The following is a 20,407-nucleotide window of genomic DNA, read 5'->3' on the forward strand; positions in this document are numbered from 1 at the left end:
AACTAAAAATACGGAATCCTAAAAAGATAGATATTTGGACGAACCTTTCGTCATACAGTGCCGGTGATAATAATTCTCAAGTAGTATGCAACCTACAAATAACAACCTACCTCTTTAATCAGGGCAACTCTTTGGCGAACGCTACACGTAAGATCCATATTGTGATCCGTCAATATTTACTATCGGATTACGATATTTATTGACGTGTAGGATAGTGTATTGACGGATCAAAATATATCACTGGATTTCTGGAAATCCTTATACACGTCAACAAATATTATGATAAATATCAAGATAATTATCATAATATTTGTTGACGTGTAGCGTTCGCCTTTGCCCTGATTCTGACATCAATCTGATAAAATAATTAAAATGTTAGATTCAGGTGAAACAAATGACGACTCATATTCCTGCACAAATTATCCATTGTTGAGTAAATATGTGCCAGTGGATGATGGATCGCATCTCGATCTATCGTAGCTAAGTACGTTTTCTACGAGTTCTACGCCAACTGATACTCAAATTAACAACCGCTAAAACAAGATTGCAGATTTAGTGATGATATGAAGGATATTCGGTCGGAGTTGAGCCGTATTAGTACATTACTTGAAAAATATGTATGCTCAAATGAACAAATAGTAAACAAAATTCATGAAAACATTTCTGAGGTAAAAACACAAATTACCGAAATTAAATCGTCCAACGAACAATCCTTGAATTTCATTCGCCAAAATACGAATCAAATCAATGAAATTAAGTCATCAGTATGTATGATTATTACTGAACAAAACATATTGAAGAGTACTATTTCTCAATTAGAATCCCAGATAAACTAGGGTGAGAGTAAAATAAAATCACTGGAATTAAATCTTCAATCAATAAATCAGTCAGCCAATCCATCGGGTTTTACGTCTAAAAATCAACTTCATATAAATTAAAACTTAATCAAGGAACTACGGGACAGAAAGAGCCACGAAAAAAATGTAATTTTTACTGGTTTCCCAGAATCGACATCTTATAACTCAGAGGAGAGGAAATCTAAGGACAACGACGAAATTTTAAAAAATCACCTCACTAATAAGTTCAGACCTACCGAAGCCAGTAAAAATATATAATTATAAATAACCTTAATTCAAACTGTAGTACAGGTCTTGTGGTATTACTACAAAAGCAATTTAATGCATCAAAGAAAAATTAAATCATACCTTAAGCGACTGTTTTAACCAAGCCATAAGTCAAAGACGTTTTCCGGACTCGTTAAAAATAGCGAAGGTAACTCCTATCTATAAGAGTGGCTCAAATTTTGAACCTGGTAACTATAGGCCAATCTAGGTTTTGCCAGTATTGTCAAAAATATTGGAGAAGATTTTACACACGAGATTAGAAAAATATTTAGACTCATTTAATTTTATTTCAGTGCGTCAATACGGATTTAAGCCAAAAAGTAACACTCTGTCAGCGACTATGGACCTAACTATTAAAATAAAACAGAACATTGACGCAAACAATATAGTTTTGGGAGTGTTTATTGACCTACAAAAGGCCTTCGATACCGTTTCTCACGAACTTTTAATAAAGAAATTAATATCCATTAACATTAATGGTAAAGCACTAGATGCTGAAATCGTATTTAAAAAATCGATCACAAATAGTTAAAATAGATAACCACGATAGCATTCCCTTACCAATTACATGTGGCATACCACAAGGTTCGATTCTAGGCCCATTGCTTTTTTTAATTTATATTAATAATTTACAGGATTTAAAGCTAAATGGTCACCTAACACTTTATGCGGATGACACCCGTCTGTTTTATTTTGGTCCCTCTATACATGATATGATAGCGCAAGCACAAAATGATTTAAATAAATTAAATAAATGGTTTCAATGCAATCTACTAACAATAAACATATCTAAAACATGTTATATTAAATTCAAAGCTCATAACAAAATTATTCCACCACACGCTCCACTTAAAATTAACGGTGTTGTATTAGAACATAAAACCCACGAGAAATACATAGGTTTGCGAATCGGCAACTCTCTGAAATGGAATTATCACATCGACCACCTAAAAAATAAATTATCAACACTTCTTAGATCTCTGCGTAATATTACTTCTTGCATTCCTCATAAATTACGCCACACCATCTACAACACGTTAGTAAAGCCGCACCTAATGTGTTTAATAGAAGTATGGGGGAGTGCTTACAAAAATAAATTAGCGCCACTCCAAATTTTACAAAATAAAATCATTAAAACTATCTTTAACTATCCTTTTTTAACTTCTACAAATAAAATCTACGACGACACTAAAATAATGAATTTAAAACAATTATACTTTTATAATACGTGTATGTTCATCCGCAAAGCGCTACATAAAAACATAAATACAAATATTATAATCTCAACATCAAATCGCCACTATCCTAATAGACGATCTAGCTATCTTGCCCTCCCGAAGATCCGAACAAATTATGGAAGGCGAACGGCAACATACGTTTCTATAACGGGAATTAATGTCTTTAAACCTTCAAATGGCTAAGGCCGCAAGCGACCAATGGCTGAGCTCGGTGGGCTCTGATTGGCTCATTTGAATCGGATCAACAAGAGCTAAAACGCAAAAAAGGTGGATTTGTATAAAAAGCACGTAATTATTATTATTACTGATGATGACACTTGTGGCTCCGTTCGGATCCACGTGCGGACGGTGGTGTGGCAATGGATCCACAAATACCAACCGGATCAACAAGTGAAAACGGATCAAATAATTACTAACTATATGGCACGTTTGATCAACATAGTGCCCATGGAGATATCTATATATATATATATATATATATATATTTATAGGTTTTATAAGGGAAACAAGTTATTATACTACTGCTTGGCTACTGCCTACGACAATTAACAGAACAAATCTCAAAAATTGAATATGAAAAAAAATCCTTGAGTTAAGTTAGAAAGCGGTAATCCATAAAATTGATACGGATTCATACCATAAAAATTGTCGAAAATGTCACACGTTCCGCACTGATTTCCAAGAAATATGGCTTTAAAAATACTTTATGAAAAGCTGTTGTTTACCTTGATAGGGTTATTTAACTTGAGCCAAAATTTCAAGAACAAGTCACAAAAGGGAATGTCAATAACGATAAATAACATTTTGTAAAAACATTAATATGCCGGAATTGATAATATCCGAAAAGACCAAGATTTTTGCCTTTTAAGTGATTTACCTTATCATGAACTTTATATGTATTTAATTAAAGGCATGTCATTGAATCATTATGAGATTTTAATGCGGGAAGTTATTTGAACGTTTTTAATGGTCCAATGTTTTACAATTTTTAATCACGTTTTACTTCCGAGTTGTTTGTGTATGCTATAGCTAGAAGCTATCAAAGGAAGATTTTCTTACAATATTATCTTTATATTTAATTCTATTAATACTTTAATTGTTAATTTTGATTTAGTTTTACCTCCCGCGGCTTCGCCCCCATAAATTATATACTAAAACCTTCCTCTTGAATCACTCTATTAAAAAAAACCGCATCAAAATCCGTTGCATAGTTTTAAAGATTTAAGCATACAAAGGAACATAGGGACAGAGAAAACGACTTTGTTTTAAACTATGTAGTGATTCTATTATTATTTAAATTGTATGTTTGATTTGTTTGCCTTGTGTTGTACACGTACAAACAACATAAATATACTATTTTTACTTGTATTCTTTAACAAATCTGTGTGATTTCTTTTCCAAAATGTCAAGTTCTTGATAATTATATGTATTATGTACCTACTAATAAATATGTTAGTATCTACGTTATTATGTATTCTTAATTGCGTCAAGAATTATATGAATATCTCGCTTTTATTCCAATAACAAATGTTTATTAGATAATTGATTGTATATCGCACTCCTTTCAGTGATAGGATAGAATAGTTGCGTAAAATTTAGAAATCACGACGTATCAAGGTTTTAGTGCGATTAAAGAATAGCTGTGTTTTATTAGTGGGTAATAACATAATTATTGAAATATTTTTGTTTGGTTTATGATTGATTAGGTTTCCGCCCGCGCAGTCAAAGAAAAACCCGCATAGTTCCCGTTCCAGTGAGATTTCCGGGATTTGTCCTTTCTCGGGTATCAAAATATCTCCATACCAAATTTCATGAAAATTGGTTCAGAAGTTTAGGCGTGATTGAGTAACAGACAGACAGACAGAGTTACTTTCGTATCGTTTCGTTTCGTTCGTTATTTATAACTAGCAGTCCGCCCCGGCTTCGCCCGTGGTACATATTTACGTTTTCTCTACATAAGAACCATCCTCGTACTTCAAGGAATATAATAAAAAAAGAATTAACGAAATCGGTTCAGCCGTTCTCAAGTTATGCGCTTACCAACACATTTTGGGATTCATTTTTATATTATAGAAGATATTAGTATGGATTATATGCATTCTTGTTTAAAAAAACATTGGTGTTAGAAGATTTTTCCATGGAGATTGTTGAATTTGATATTACTTTAGTCACAGAAGTATGATGGATTTACTTAACTAATAAACGTTTTAATAGCACGATTTGTATTAAGAATTTTACCATCCATACTTCGACATGGCCATTAAATTAATGATATCTATTAACAGGTATTGCAATAATAGTTCTTCTATCATTGTACGAATTAATAACATTATTAATTGCATTAATAGTCGTAGATCCATTGCAGTTTATATTCTTAGCTTCTATAAATATAATTCAGAAACCAGTTAAGGTAGACCGACCTGTTGTATCAGACTATAATATACGTAACAGAGAATTACTATGCAGTTCTGTAAAATGCTTATTTAATTTATATGAATTCGTTTTTGTAGGTGATTTGGAGATTTCACACCTTAAATTGCATTCCAAAGAGTAGACGAATATAGTACTGGCATTCAGCTGCTCGATAGACTTTATTATGTCAAGTTCAAGTATATAAATTATTATAATAAAACCATATTGTTTAAAAAATGTTAAAGTCATCTTATGGTGTTCGTACTATCGAGGTTTAGAAGTCTTGATTGTACAAGTAGAGGAACAAAAAGAATGTTATTTTCCTGCTTTTGCAATATTTTATATTACTGCTTCACTTCTCTTGGTCGTAGCGTACTGCGTGATGTTTTATGGTATATAGCTTTCCTTGATAAATAGACTATTCAACACAGAGAATTTCTCAATCCGGAACAGTAGTTCCTGAGACTATCGCGTGCAACCAAACAAACTGTTTAGTTTTATAATATCAGTATGTTTCTACGAACCTTCTAGATGACATCACTCATCTATACTATATCACTTCATCACTTCACTAATATTATAAAGCTGAAGAGTTCGTTTGTTTGAACGAGCTAATCCCAGGAACTACTTATCCGATTTGAAAAATTCTTTCGGTGTTAGATACCCCATTTATCGAGGAAGCCTATAGGCTATAGGCTATAGCCTATATTATCACGCTAAGACCAACATGAGCGGAGCACTACGGGTAAAACAGCGGGGCACAGCTAGTCAGTACATATAATATATCCATGTATATTTGCTAGTTGTAATGAGTGGACCTAGTTTCACGTACTCTCGCATTGAGTAATGTTGGTAATGTTATAAGCGATACGGGCTGGCAACCTATGTACCTACCATGTTTGTACAGGGATATAAATTATATTGTAAACGATATTGGTGCGAAACAATATATTTATGTTTTGATATGGATGGGTGCTCTTCGACTAAAATATAGGGTCAAGTTGTTGGACTGTTGTATGGCTAGATTCGCGTATGCAGCTTTATTTCGCAAGTGTTTGAAAGCAGTATTATTTCCAGTACGGGAAGGTGCCATCACCTTCCCGTTATATTATGTTTCATATTTATTTTATTTTTATTTTCTTTATTTATATCAGGCAGCATTGCCCATATATTGTTAGTAGTACTTATTCTAGTGTTAGTAAAACTACATATACTTATTTTTAGATTTAAGAGTCATATACCCGCTAGGCGACTATTTAGCTCTGTCATTTGCCCACACTGGAAATAGTACTGTTTTAATATTTAATCCCTAGGATATAGTCTACTGTATTTCAAGAGTCATGTAGTTATTGCATGAAATAGCAACGAACATCTTCTGATAAAACCATAACATCAGATTCATATTTTACCCCGAATGTAATTTAAAGATGACTTCTCATTTATCATAGTATAAAAAACCCGAAAAAGCAATTGCCAGCATTAAACCACCATATATTAAAAACCGAAATCAAGCGCACAGATTTGTTCGTTTTATTTCCCAAATTATATTTTAAGGTCTTTGCTCCAACGGTCAATGAACACACAACTCGAAACAAACATTCCCTTTGCTTGTATACAAATACAAATGGTTGCTAATATTTTTGTATTGCAAAACGTTTGTTGCGTTTCGCGAACCGGATTCTAGTTATCTATTAAGTAGGTCATGCGGTCAATTTGGTCAAAATGTACTAATATGTCGCTAATAAGCAGAATACGCAGAATAGTAATGGCTCTAATGAAGCTTTGTAGGACAAAGGATTGTTCTATGTTTGTACTAGTATTGTACTTATTGTTTACGCTTACAGACTACCACAAGTACGTACTCGTAGTGTAGGTACATGCGTATTACTAATTGTATTTGCGTTTGTATAATAATTTATTGTTTCATATACAATGCACAAGACTTATATTCTCTCTGCACTGCATGCATCTTAAAGTAATAGGCACTTAGTGTCCTCTTGAGATGTCGAAAATTACATTCACTGACGGTTATTGAAATGTTTATGAAGTAATCTATCAACATCTTTTTTTAAAAATAGATTCTCAGGTGATACGTGACCCAACCAGCTAGCCTAATCTGCTGTTCAATTAATATTCTAATCCCTATCAAACGGCGGCGATTAATTAACCGCCTGAATGAAAAATAGCCGAACCGTCTAATACATTACATGTATTGACTGGATGTAACTTATTAGATGTGTAATAATTAGAGCAGATATTGAGTTTGCAATATAATGTAGAAATGTATGATTTCGCACATATCGAGTTAATGTTCGACGAAAGAAGGAGTGTTATGCGTACAGGGTTACAGCCCAAATCGCTGGACAGATTTTCACTTATGAGGTGTCGTTGTCTTTAGAACTGCAGTCGGGATTTTTGTTTTCATAATAATAATAATTTTATTATTATGAAAACAATAATCTTATTTACTTAACCGGCTTCATTAGTGTATTTACTGGAATTCTTTGACCTCTCGATAGCCTCGAATAAGGTTGAAGTCGTACTCAAATGATCATAATTCATATCCCCACCAAGGTACCTAGTACGTGAGATTATACAACCGTTTTGCAAGCGATTACGCGCTATGTTTAGATTCGTATAAAGGGGTCTCGCAGCCCATTGATACTAACCTGAATGTAGATTATGTAAAATGACGTTTTTCCAGAAGATTCTATAAGTTGTGATGCGATTACTAATGAAGAGTTATTTTGACTTTGTTTGGTAATAGTAGTCCGCTGCTTTGATAGCCATATTAAAGATTACTAAATGGTTAAGTTCCATATCATTATGTAAGGTTGAATACTATTGAATATTATCTTTAATATATATAAATCTCGTGTCACAATGTTTGTCCTCAATGGACTCCTAAACCACTAAACAAAACAGATTATAATAAAATTCGCACACCATGTGCAGTTCGATCCAACTTGAGAGATAGGATAGTTTAAATCTCAAATCGTTTTAGAGAAAGCGGGCGAAGCCGCGGGCGGTAAGCTAGTTTATTATGTTATGTTATTTGTTATGCAGATCTAATTCTAATAATGTATCTATAACATACCTATAAATGAACGGTTAAAATTTTAAGTCTGTTATGAAAATTGTACAGTGAAAAGAAAATGAGTAACCAATACGTATATATTTTTTTTTATTGATTACTAATTTCATTTTTAAATCCAAATCACACAATACCGGGTCAAAGTTTAACCGTCGGTATACAGTATACATTTTTCTATCATAAACATAATATATGGAATTGGACGAGATTAATATGTTTGTTAGTCATTGTTATATATTGTAAGTTATTATTTGGTCCTATTACTAAGAAGTTATAAGACTATATAGGAGATTTATAAGATTATTAGTGTGTGGTTCTACATTATCAAACTTTTACTTATATAATAGCCTAGAACCTAGGTAAGTATGTATATGTTGCTGAAGCCTATCTATGTATCAGAATAGTATAATTAAAATCCGCCTATTCGTTTTTGCATTAAGACAGTCACACAATTTTTTTTGTGCTTGTTTCATTCAAGCAACACTGAACACAAGCCAAAAAGTCCTTCCAATTCAAAGCATAGAATTTAACTTGGCTATTATTATTTGTCTAGATAATCACTATCATCACTACATAGTATAAAACAAAGTCGCTTAAATCTTTAAAAGTACACAACGGATTTTGATGCGGTTTTTTTAATAGATAGAGTGATTCAAGAGGAAGGTTCTAGTATATAATTTATTATGTACTAGACAAAGCGGGCGAAGCCGCGGGCGGAAAGCTAGTAATTTATATAACAATAAATTATGCAGTGATTTAAACAGATGATGAGTAGGTTTTATTGTCTGTTATAATTGTAATAAGTATGAAACATGTGTCATAAACTGAGTCATTATCATTAATCGTGATTTCGAATTTATTGCATTGCCTGTAAATAGGTTAGTTTAGATATATGAGTGTATGCTTGGAGTAAATAATAATTAATTATGCCCACTCTTGTTTTGTTACTTATTAGTGCATAATTTCATTTCTACATCAAGATATATCTCGTATTTAAAAAAAAAAAATTGTACAAACAAAAGATATCCTATTATAAAAGATGAGACTTTTAAATATATGAAAAATATGATAGAAAAATTGGCAAATCACAGTAGAAGTGGTGTTTTCTGGAAAATTCTCCAGTGATAGATACTTAGATATAAAATAAGGCGCTGTGCTCAAATTACTAGTTTGTAATTTGAGCCTATGCCCTTCATATTGATATCTATATACCGAATATATCTTACTAGCTGCGCTCTGCGGTTTCACCCACGTGGCTGTTGGTCTTACCGTGATGCCTATAGCCTATAGCCTAATAGAATACCTATAGCCTATAGCCTTCCTCGATGAATGGGCTATCTAACACCGAAAGAAATTTTCAAATCAGACCAGTAGTTCCTGAGATTAGCACGTTCAAACAAACTCTTCAGCTTTAGTATAGATAATAATTAAACTTCTATTAAAATATAATCGCATTTCTAGTTTCGTCTTTAACCGCAATGGGGCAGAAGGTCACTTGTCTATCTTGATGTTGTTGTTAAAATCATGCATGTTACGGCGCATTTACATCAAACGAGCGAATGCTCATTCTAACCCCACTATGTCAAATTCGTTTGGTGTAAACAGGCGTAGAGCATTCTTTCGTTCTTTTTAGTGCGTTCGAAAAGTTTCTATGCAATGTTCTAATACTGAACAATACTGAATACGAGTTTTCGTTTCTATACTAAAATATCACTGATGTAAATGCACCGTTATACTGTGGTTATACTGTCACTCATGTGTCACAGATTCACGTGTGTAATTGAAGAAAATTGTACTTTATGACGTTAATGTTAATGATCATTTTGTTATCTAATGTCAGATTTTGATATGGTTAAAAACTGTTAAAAAGTGCGTAGTTAAAAAGTCTATTGCTGCGACTTTTATATGTATAGCTGCTCTATCAGACGAAGAAAAAAACATAATGATAAAAAGCCTGATTTTAGAATACAAATAATTTACGTAGGTTTTTTAAAATTTGCGAAGCGTGGTCAATTAGGAAGGTGAAACTGTCATGGGAGATGAGTCGCAAAAACGTGTTTGTGTGAAATATATGTAATCAAACTAATTGTATTTTAAAGAAAACGTATAATATGACCAATTATTTTTATGCATTTATATGAACTAAATATTTTCGTATACAATTTAAATAACATTAAGGCCATTTAATTGTGCGATGAACCATAATCACAATTGTTTTCGGCGAATAATTCTAGGAAGGTTGAATTTAATGTAATTCGCGAGAAACGACCGAATATTTTAAGTTAAAAAATATCCTTTTGTGTCGATATAAATTTCAGTAATGACAGTAAATTGCGTTTAATTATCTTTAACGCATATGTCACAGATTGTTTGTGATGGAGGAAATAATCATTATTTATAAACTGTAGTTGTGCGATAGGGTTGGCAACTTTCCCTAGTTTGTCTTATGTAAAAGTAACATGGATGGCGGAAATGGTAGTATACTACTAAATTACTTCTTCTACTGATTAATTATGTAGCAATTTATTATTTAAGGGCCGATTTTTCAATGCTTGGATAAAACTTATCCGTCCAATAAAGTATTACACGATAACATTAAAATGTCACGTAAACTGTCAAATACGGGCAATTAGAATACGTTTTTAAAATGGTAGTTTTATACATTATTCGACGAATAAGTTTTAACCAAGGATTGAAAAATCAGCCCTAACTACATATATTACTAACTCTTTTGTACGACAATAAGCAAATTAGAAAGATAAGTATGTAGATCTTTAATATAATCTAGATACATGATATTTACAATAAGTGCGGCAACCCTAAAAGGTAGTCACATTAAATTATTTTTACCCTGACCCTAGACTTTACCTTGACTCGGTTAGTTGAATGTTTTTTTTTGTTTGTTCGTGTGTGATGCACATATTTTATTTCTTCATTTCATGTATGGAAGAATAATCGTTATTAGGTAGTCTTATAGTGACAAAGTTTCAATTGCCTTTTTTTGTTTTAGGGCCGATTTTTCAATGCTTGGATAAAACTTATTCGTCGAATAATGTATAAAACTACCATTTTAAAAACGTATTCTAATTGCCCGTATTTGACAGTTTACGTGACATTTTAATAATATCGTGTAATACTTTATTGGACGGATAAGTTTTATCCAAGCATTGAAAAATCGGCCCTTAATATAATATTATAATGTAAATGTCAAAGATTTAAATTTTATAAGCATTAAATTAAAAAGGTTGACCAGTTAGCACCACACTTTGAACTAACCGGATATGTAATTGTTTTCCGTTTATATGTTATTCAAATTAAATTAATTTCTGTATTTAAATATTTTTTTAATGTCTTTAACTAGACCGCGGATGTAGTTGCGTCCTTGCGAATACGAGTTTGTAGGAAAATATCTTCCGCAATTATTGTAGATATACTACCTGCGCTTCGCGGTTTCAACTGCGTGGCTCCGCTCCTGTTGGTCTTAGCGTAATGATATATAGCCTATAGCCTTCCTCGATAAATGGGCTATCTAACACCGATAGAATTTTTCAAATCGGTCCAGTAGTACCTGAGATTAGCGCGTCAAAACAAACATACAAACTCTTCAGCTTTATAATATTAGTACAGATTACATGATGTATTAGCGAACCTCAAGGGGAAAATTGAGTCGATACATATCAAACTCCGGTAAGTCCACTCCCCGCCAAAATTGAGATAACAATGGCGCCAATTTTGAATTGTAAAACTAAACCAGTCTGTACTTTTCAAAGTTAGGTAAGTCAATCGTATCTTTATTAAAATAAGGTTTAAAGTTAATATTTTTTTTCAAACTCCGGTATGTCCATCGACAGTGGTTTATCAAACTCAGGTAAGTCCATTTCGACCAATCACAGCGCAGTATGGCACTAAAATGGCTGCCATTTCTCTCAATTTTGTTGAAGCTAACATGTGTGACCAATGCTTAGAAATCGTTTTAATTGATAAATGATGGAAGAAAACAGTTTTACTATAGAGGTGGTGGTTCTAGACAAAGCAAGGAAAAAAACAATACCAAAAGCTAAAACAGACAAGGCTCAGAAAACAGCTAAAAGATAAATGAAACTGACGCACAGCACACGCACAGTAGTTATTTCCAGCCATGAAGCCCAGGGCCGTACTGAGATTTTTTCAACCGTTTTGATTTATTGACCCCTCTCTTTGCCCAGCAGTGGGATGATAAAGGTTAATAATAATAATAATTTGTATCTTTTAATTTACATATTTTATTTTAGTGTCCTATACTTACAACGCGACAAACTATCTACCCATTTCCACCACCTCAGTACGTCCCAAAACTGAGTTCTATCAAATCCCTGTAAGTCCATTAGAGATTTTTCAAATTCCTGTAAGTCCAAGACGATGTTTTTCAAAACCCGGTAAGTTTTGCTGGTATTTATCAAACGCCTGTATGTCCAGATTTAAATCTAATTTTGTGGCATAATCATCAAGTAATACATTTCTTTTTCTTCGTAAAAATAATTCTAATGTATTATATTATATCCGTCATAAATTATAAAGCTGCAAACATATTGTTTTTTTAAGTTATTAAAAATACCTCGATTCCCACATTTCTGTTAGAATGGACTTACCGGAGTTTGATATGTATCGACTCAATTACTATATCGATGTTAATTACTGATTATCTATTGCCCAAATAGCTAGATAATGTGTTTTCTGACCGAATTAACAAACATCCTTGGTCTATGTTTTTGTTCAAATCTAATAACACGAAGGTCGACGTTTTTGTTGTGATAAGCGAAGCTATTAACCACTTGGTATTATGATTTAATATGTTTTTCTGGATTTTTCCATGGTTTAGGAGTTGGAATATGAAGGATCTAATGTCTAAAGGTGATCTACATGAATTTGTATTTTGTATCACAGTTAAACCTTACAAAATGAAAAATTCGCATTTATAATATTAGTAGGATTGAATTTTAACAAATAGTTGGTAGTAGTACCTTGTAAGAGCACACTAGTCAAGTCTCTTTGTCACTGGAATAAAACTAGATTCTGGTGCAATATGTTGTTTCATTCTTCCTTACCTGCAATCAATAAGGCTACAACTCTGCCCTTTGTCCCACAGAACATCAGGCATGGAGGGCAGCATCACAGTGAACGGCATGGAGCGCAACCTGTCCAGCTTCCGCAAGCTCTCCTGCTACATCATGCAAGATAATCAGCTGCATGGGAACCTCACAGTGGAGGAGGCTATGAAGGTGGCCACTTCGCTGAAGCTGCCCAGTGCTACGACTCGGGAGGATAAGGAAGAAGTGGTATGTATCGGCTTTATGCCGATAAATAGTTGCAAGGTATATGGAAATGCGTTTGGGAATTGTTCTTGGACATGATAAGGACGACAACGTAAAAATAGGAACAGTGTATTTTGAAAAATTCTTTAGAATTTAAGACATTATTTTGGCCTTAACACAGTTCATGCCACGTTCGTTGGATCTGAGTTCTTACCTTGTATTAAAAACCAAAAGCATATTATTTTCATTTCCTATGGATGAAACTTATACTCTCCATAACGTTATTCCATATTTAACTCAAATAGGCAAAGAGTATTATAAATTCTACCAAAATTTTCAATTATTAACAACTTCACTAACCACTATTTCCATTCCAGATCCAAGAGATCCTCGAAACGCTCGGTCTCTCCGAACACTTGAAAACTATGACGTCAAACCTCTCTGGAGGTCAAAAGAAACGGCTTTCCATAGCCCTGGAGCTGGTGAACAATCCTCCCATCATGTTCTTCGATGAGCCCACGTCTGGGCTGGACAGTTCCTCCTGTTTTCAGTGTATTTCCTTATTGAAGACCCTGGCAAGAGGGGGCAGGACCATAATATGCACGATACACCAGCCTTCCGCGAGGCTGTTCGAAATGTTCGACCACCTGTACACGCTGGCTGATGGTCAGTGCGTTTATCAAGGCAGTACGGGAAGACTAGGTGAGTGACGTCACAAATATTTGTCTATGTTAATACTAGAAATTGCCCCGATAGATTTTTTAGATTTTAAGAGACAAATTTACCGAAAATCTGTTAATCCGTGGCTGAACGGATATTCTTTACTTACTCAAATTTATTGTATGTTTATTTGGCTATTAATATTGAAGATGAAATATGCATCAATTTAAAATTTAGACCGAGACTAAATTAAAACCTAAAAGTCTTATGACAAAACATGTTTTAGCGTTAAACCATATATAAGGACAAGTTTAAACCTCTCTACTAAAGTTAAACCATGATTTAATAGTCTGGTTTATATCAGGTCTATTTGAGTTCTGTTATAAGAAGGCTATAAAAATCTACAACTTTTATAAAATTATTAACATAACACACGTAAGATCAATTTAGAAATAAACTTTTCTTCAATTCTCAATGTTTTAATTATAGAATAATTGTAACAATTAATACACTTATCATCATGTTATATCGATAATTACTCGACTCGTTTCACAATACATTACCATAAACAATTTTTATATTGGCCATAATTATTGTTTATATCCAATAAAAAAACTGGACGTTATAAAAAAAAATATAAATTTATTTCCTTCCGTAATGTCTTGTCTGTCTGGTCTGTGGTCACTGGTTTGTGTAAAAAATAAATAAATATCATTTATACAAATTAAAACAAAGATATAGATTGGGAGACAGAAAACACAAACAAATATTTAAAATATCAGTACATAAAATGCGTTATTTTGCGTGGCATTATAAGTAATTTGATAGAAATAGCCGTTGTTTGCTTGTTTATTATTTTGATGAATGGTAGCTTACTTGCAAAAGTAAGAGTAATCTATTAGCTCTTTACCGTGAATTAAAAAAAAATGTATCCGTCTTTCTATCTGTTTGTCTAAACTCTAAAGGGTAACACAGAAAAAATTTAAAAAGGCCAATAAATAGTTGCATAAACGACCTTATCTCCACAATTACTAGACGGTTTTTAATGAAACTTTCTTTATCACATAGCTATTTAATGAAGGAAACATATTATAGTGATACAATAATTAAATATTCTTACCATCACTAATTAAACATACATATTTCAGTGGAATGGCTCGGCAGCCTCAGCCTGCAGTGCCCATCGTACCACAACCCGGCGTCGTTCATCATCGAAGTATCGTGTGGAGAGTACGGGGACAACACTAGCAAGCTGGTGCGCGCTATCGACAACGGGAAGAACGATATCAGGTGCGTGTCGATGGTTTGGACGTCACTAGTGACTCATTAGATATTTTTTACATCACTATCTTCTGGTTTGGTCGGAATATTTGTTCATGTTGAATATTTTTTTTCGAGATTTAATTTAGATTGAAAAAAAAAAAAAAAACATCTAAAGAAATTAAAATGCCATCGTAGAAAGATTCAGAAGTCGACGTCAAGCCGAAATTTTCTCAAAGGTAAGGCCCCACCAGTTATCAGAAAAATTGAAAAAAAAATTTAAGTCATGTATTTTTGAAGTTATGAATTTTTTTATTTTATTCTAGAAAATGTACACCATGTGACAGTTTTTTCATTCCTGTTGTTACAAATTTTTACTTTTTGCCAATTTTTTTTCTCTTCCGTCATCCCGAATAGTGCTTTATGTAACCTGTGATCCTAAACCCTGTGCCGATTACTCCAACTTGTAGGAAAATGTAATTTTATACCGTACAAGTTTTCAAAATTAATTTTTCGCACTACTTCAACTGATCGTCCTGAAAAAAAAATGTACTACTCCAGTTTGGCAAGTAGCTTTAAAAGTTAGCGCATTTAATAAGGATTCTAACGTGGTATAACACTTACTCCATTATATTTTAAATCGGCCATAAAAATTTTTTTTGTTAAACAAAGTCAGTTTTTAACAATTTCTTTGAAATTACAAAAAACGATTCTAGTGTACCTAAAGCGTTCCTAATGACCACATCATGGTTTAAATAAGATGGAGAGAGACATTTCATACAGCAGTTATAATATAGATAACTATGAAGATGAAATATTATGTTATAAATTTAATACATATTTTCTCAATTTATGAATTAGGTACCAATAAAAACTTTAAGCCTATCTAACAAATGAAATTAACGGTTCTAGGATGTTTTTAACCTTTCGAAGCAGAGGTGTGTGTTTAGTAAAACCGTTATATTATGTCGTATGTCAAATAATTCTTTAGATACGTATAATTCATAATTATGTTTATACAAAATTAGGCTTTATGTAACCGTAATAGAGTTGATAATATGAGTCTAAAGTTAGAGTAGTAGATTTATGATTTATTGTATATCTTTCAAACAGAACTGGAAATAAATGATTCATTGCAATATATCACTACATCGAAAAGCTTAAAATTGAGAAATTGATAAAATAAATTGTGAATTGATAAAGTCGTAATAAATGCTTTTATTGCGACTTTTTCAATATCTATGTATATTTTTTAATGACCGAAAAATGATAAAAAATACCTTATGTTGTTATTTAATAGATGCACTCACATATCTAAATGAAAACTTACTTTTTCTACCATACGATAAAATATCACAATTTCAATATTTAAAATTATCTCCACTTATTTCCAGAACCGGCATGCCGTTCCCCAAAATGGCGAACTACAACAACTCAAAAGACATGGAGTATTCGCTCAAAACGAATAGGGAATGGAACAAAAACGACGCGTCCCAAATACACGAGAAGTTCGCTGATGTGCCCAACGGGGCCAATGGGGCAAACGGGGCAAATGGGGCAAGTAACCTGCAGAATGGACTGCTGCAGTTCGCGGCTAATGAAATTGCTAAGGGCAAAGGTGAGTTGCTTTCTTATTGCCTTTATATGTGGCGTGAATAGTAGTAAAATATGAAAAAAATGCATAAACCATTGAATTACTATGTACTACGTACTAGAGAGGACATCGCTACTACACTATTTGTAACACGAGTTAGAGTCAATCGCCTCAAACAATTTTTTTTGTTAAATGATAAACAATATTTATTTGTTACATTGATTGGTTTTAATTTATAAGTAACTAGCTTACCGCCCGCGGCTTCACCCGCTTTGTGTAAAACCTAATAAATTATATACTAAAACCTTCCTCTTGAATCACTCTATCTATTAAAAAAGAACCGCATCAAAATCCGTTGCGTAGTTTTAAATATTTAAGCATACAAAGGAACACAGGGACAGATAAAGCGACTTTGTTTTATACTATGTAGTGATAAGAGGCAGAATATCTTCAAATTGTATGGCTCACTAGCCGCCCATCGCCGCGCCGCGCACATATTTTGTTCGTGGTATCCTCTCTATACGTACTTAGTAATAATACCTCAATGCATAAAACATGTTTTCACTCTTACTTCATACCATTTTTTTTCGTTACTCGGCAAATAAGAGGATGAAATAATGATAACAATACGTAATCGGTAATCGGTAATAAGGAAATTAATTAGGGTAACAAGTACCACTACTAACTATGGTCCATGCCCCCATGGTAAAAATTTAACTTGTTTGGTTTTGATATTAAATGAAAATAACTGGTTTATAATTGTATGTAAAGAGAATAATTTTAAATGTATAATAAATTTGCATAAAAGTATAATAATGATTAATTATTCAAGTATTATTCATATTGTGATTTTTTCAACGCAAAACGTTGAAGCAGCGACCGGTCATGACCAAAAAACTTAACTTAAAATTTTACTAAAGAATTATATTAAAATCGTGTGAGAATATTTTGTAATTAAACATAAAATATTATAATTTAAACATATTTCGTACGATTTTTGTGTGTGTATGCGATTAAATAGCAAGAACGAATGCATCTATTTAGATCATTTAAAACTATTAAAAAATACGCTTAAACTCTTGTTAATTATTGTATTCTCACCGATTCTTGATAAGTTTGCAAAGTTTGAATTAAATGTTACCATTTATAGTGGATCAAAGGCTAACGTCTAAAGCAGTCTGTTATATAAACATGCAGGTAATGCTTAAAAAGCGTGACTTCAATCTGTTGCTACCTTATATCGTTATAGACACACCTACAATAGTAGTTAACAATGAGAATCAGCTTAGAACTATTTTTCATACTCCTGAGTGTTAGGCAGAATAACGTTTTCCCGGTCTAGTAGTGTACAAAAACGTAAATTTTAAAAACGACGTGTGGCACTCGGGGACTGCCGCGGTTGCGCTATTGCATGCTATGCCTTCAAGCCACACCTCCGCCCGTCGGAGTGGGGAGCGTGAGGTTTTTTCGTTACGGAATTTCTCGATTATTATAATAAATTTTGTACCATAAATATCCTTTTAATTGTAAAAACAAAGACAAAACAAAAAAAGCAGATAACGCTTGTAGTTCACATGGTGGTGATAAAGAGTTCAAAGGTAGTTGATAACTTCCTGTTTGTCACCACTGAACATCTAATGTTTGCGATAAATGTTGAATTTAAATTGTTATAGTCGTAGTTTGAAATTAGTGGACTTTTGTAACTTCCTATAGTATAGAACTAGTTTTCCCTAAGGTTTTGGTAAAGTACCGTTATTAAGATGAAACGACTTTAAAATTATGTTACAATGGTATTTTCCAAGATTTTCCATCCATAGTTAAATAAAAATAAAAAACAAGACAGTTCGTAGTAGGTACAACAAAAACAGTAAATTTCCATGTAAAAATATTACAGACAAGTTATCAGCTTCATTCGCATCTTTAAAATTAAGACTAGTTTTTTTTGCAATATTATTTTTTTACTTCTACGTAAAAATAATGTTTTTATTTTTATTATGTAGTACTCATATAAAGGACAAGTATATGAAATAAAACAAAGAGTTATTGTACATGTGTCGTCGAACCTTGACCCGGGTTACTCACGCTACACAAAACTACACGTGAGTTGACATGTTAACGTCACCGTGGAAATTCCTTGACAGTTTTTAGACGTGTTTAGAATTATATTCAGAATTGAAATACACTACTCAAAACAAAATAGGGCCCACCCTGATTTTTTGCTGTGTTGTAAAAACTCTTCACTTTTTTCTTATTTTATGAATGGGTATAAACGAACAAGGTGTAGGACAATTGTTTTAACGTAAATATAAGCAAAAATTAGTGATTTTATGGAAATTATGCAAAATGAACAGTATTAGAGAAAAATTGCACAAATAAGACACATGACAAAAGTTTCAATAAAACTTTTATTAACAAAAAAAAATCTGGTTTATTTTGTAATTAGTAGCGTGTGGGACCCCCTCTGCTCCGTATGCACTCTCTGAGCCTATCTGGGACACTTTCAATCAAATGGGTTACATTTTCTTCAGGTATTTGCTCCCAACAGACTTTAAGAGCATTTATGAGATCTTGTTGGCTGTTTACGTTGCTGAAATTTGCTTTGACGCTCCTTTTTAATTGAACCCACAGATGCTCTATTGGATTGAGGTCAGGGCTCATGGCTGGCCACGGCAGAACTCTTATATTGGCATCAGAGAGTGCTCTTTGAGTGATACGGGCTGTATGTGGGCGGGCATTATCTTGCATTAAGATGAATTCTTCGCCAATTCTTTGTGAAAATGGGATCACGTGAGGCCGGATGACCCGTTCGACATAGGTAGTAGCAGTCACGGTACCTCCATCAAGAACTACGAGCTCCGTTTTGCCATGTAGGCTTATGCCGCCCCACACCAAGACGCTTGGACTTCCAAATCGGTCTGTTCCGTGGACACAAGGTTCAGAAAAACGTTCACCTTCCCTTCTCCATACACGCACTCGAGGATCGTCACTTAAAAACTTCACTTTAGTTTCGTCCGTAAACAGTACTGTCCCCAAGTTATCCATAGACCAGTCTGAGTGATCACGAGCTAACCTTAATCGTGCTGCACGATGAGCACTTGTCATTTTCAGTCCAACAGCGCGAGTTCTGGACCTTTGGCCACCTTCATGAAGTCGATTCCGAATGGTTTGATCACTCACTCGCGTGCCAGTAGATTGACGCAGTTGATTTTGTAAGGCACGAGCGGTTACCGTCCGCTGCCGACGCGCTGTTAGTCTGATGTACCGGTCCTCTTGGGCTGTTGTAGCCCGAGTACTTCCTGTTCCACGTCTTCTAGCAACACTACCTGTCTCTTGATAACGATCCCAAGCATTTCGGATAGCTCGACGTGACACACCAAGACGTATTGCCACCGACCTCTGAGAATTTCCTTCTTGAAGCAAAGCAACTGCTCTTGCTGCCGTTTCCATATCCATATGAACGCGAGATCCAGGCATAATAATCACGAATAATACCGAAACCAAATTAAACTTTAAAAAATAACGATGTGCTACAGTAACATTCAGAATGAGACTTTGAACACAAGTGATTGAGGATTTGGAAATAACGTGATTTTGAAACATTTAACTTTTTCTGGTTACCCACTTGAGAATAACATTAAAAAGAATAGTTAAAACAGCAATAAAGTTTCGTTAACATGTCAACAACGTAAGGGAATACTCAAGTACCCCAATAACTACCCTATAAATTACGTGTA

The 20,407-nt window shown here is 33.4% G+C and overlaps 1 protein-coding gene across 2 annotated transcripts in view; it reads left to right on the forward strand.

The window, feature by feature from the left end:
- Positions 1 to 20,407, forward strand: part of LOC123693534 (ATP-binding cassette subfamily G member 4-like) — a 53,112-nt gene that overhangs the window by 25,606 nt on the left and 7,099 nt on the right. For both annotated transcript variants that reach the window (XM_045638692.1, XM_045638691.1), the window contains 4 exons: positions 12,994 to 13,183; positions 13,537 to 13,861; positions 14,968 to 15,109; positions 16,474 to 16,697. In XM_045638692.1, coding sequence (XP_045494648.1) covers positions 12,994 to 13,183; positions 13,537 to 13,861; positions 14,968 to 15,109; positions 16,474 to 16,697 — 881 coding nt within the window. The remainder of the gene's footprint in view (positions 1 to 12,993; positions 13,184 to 13,536; positions 13,862 to 14,967; positions 15,110 to 16,473; positions 16,698 to 20,407) is intronic.

Source organism: Colias croceus, chromosome 8 (genome assembly GCF_905220415.1).
Source record: "Colias croceus chromosome 8, ilColCroc2.1".
Lineage (NCBI taxonomy): Eukaryota > Metazoa > Arthropoda > Insecta > Lepidoptera > Pieridae > Colias > Colias croceus.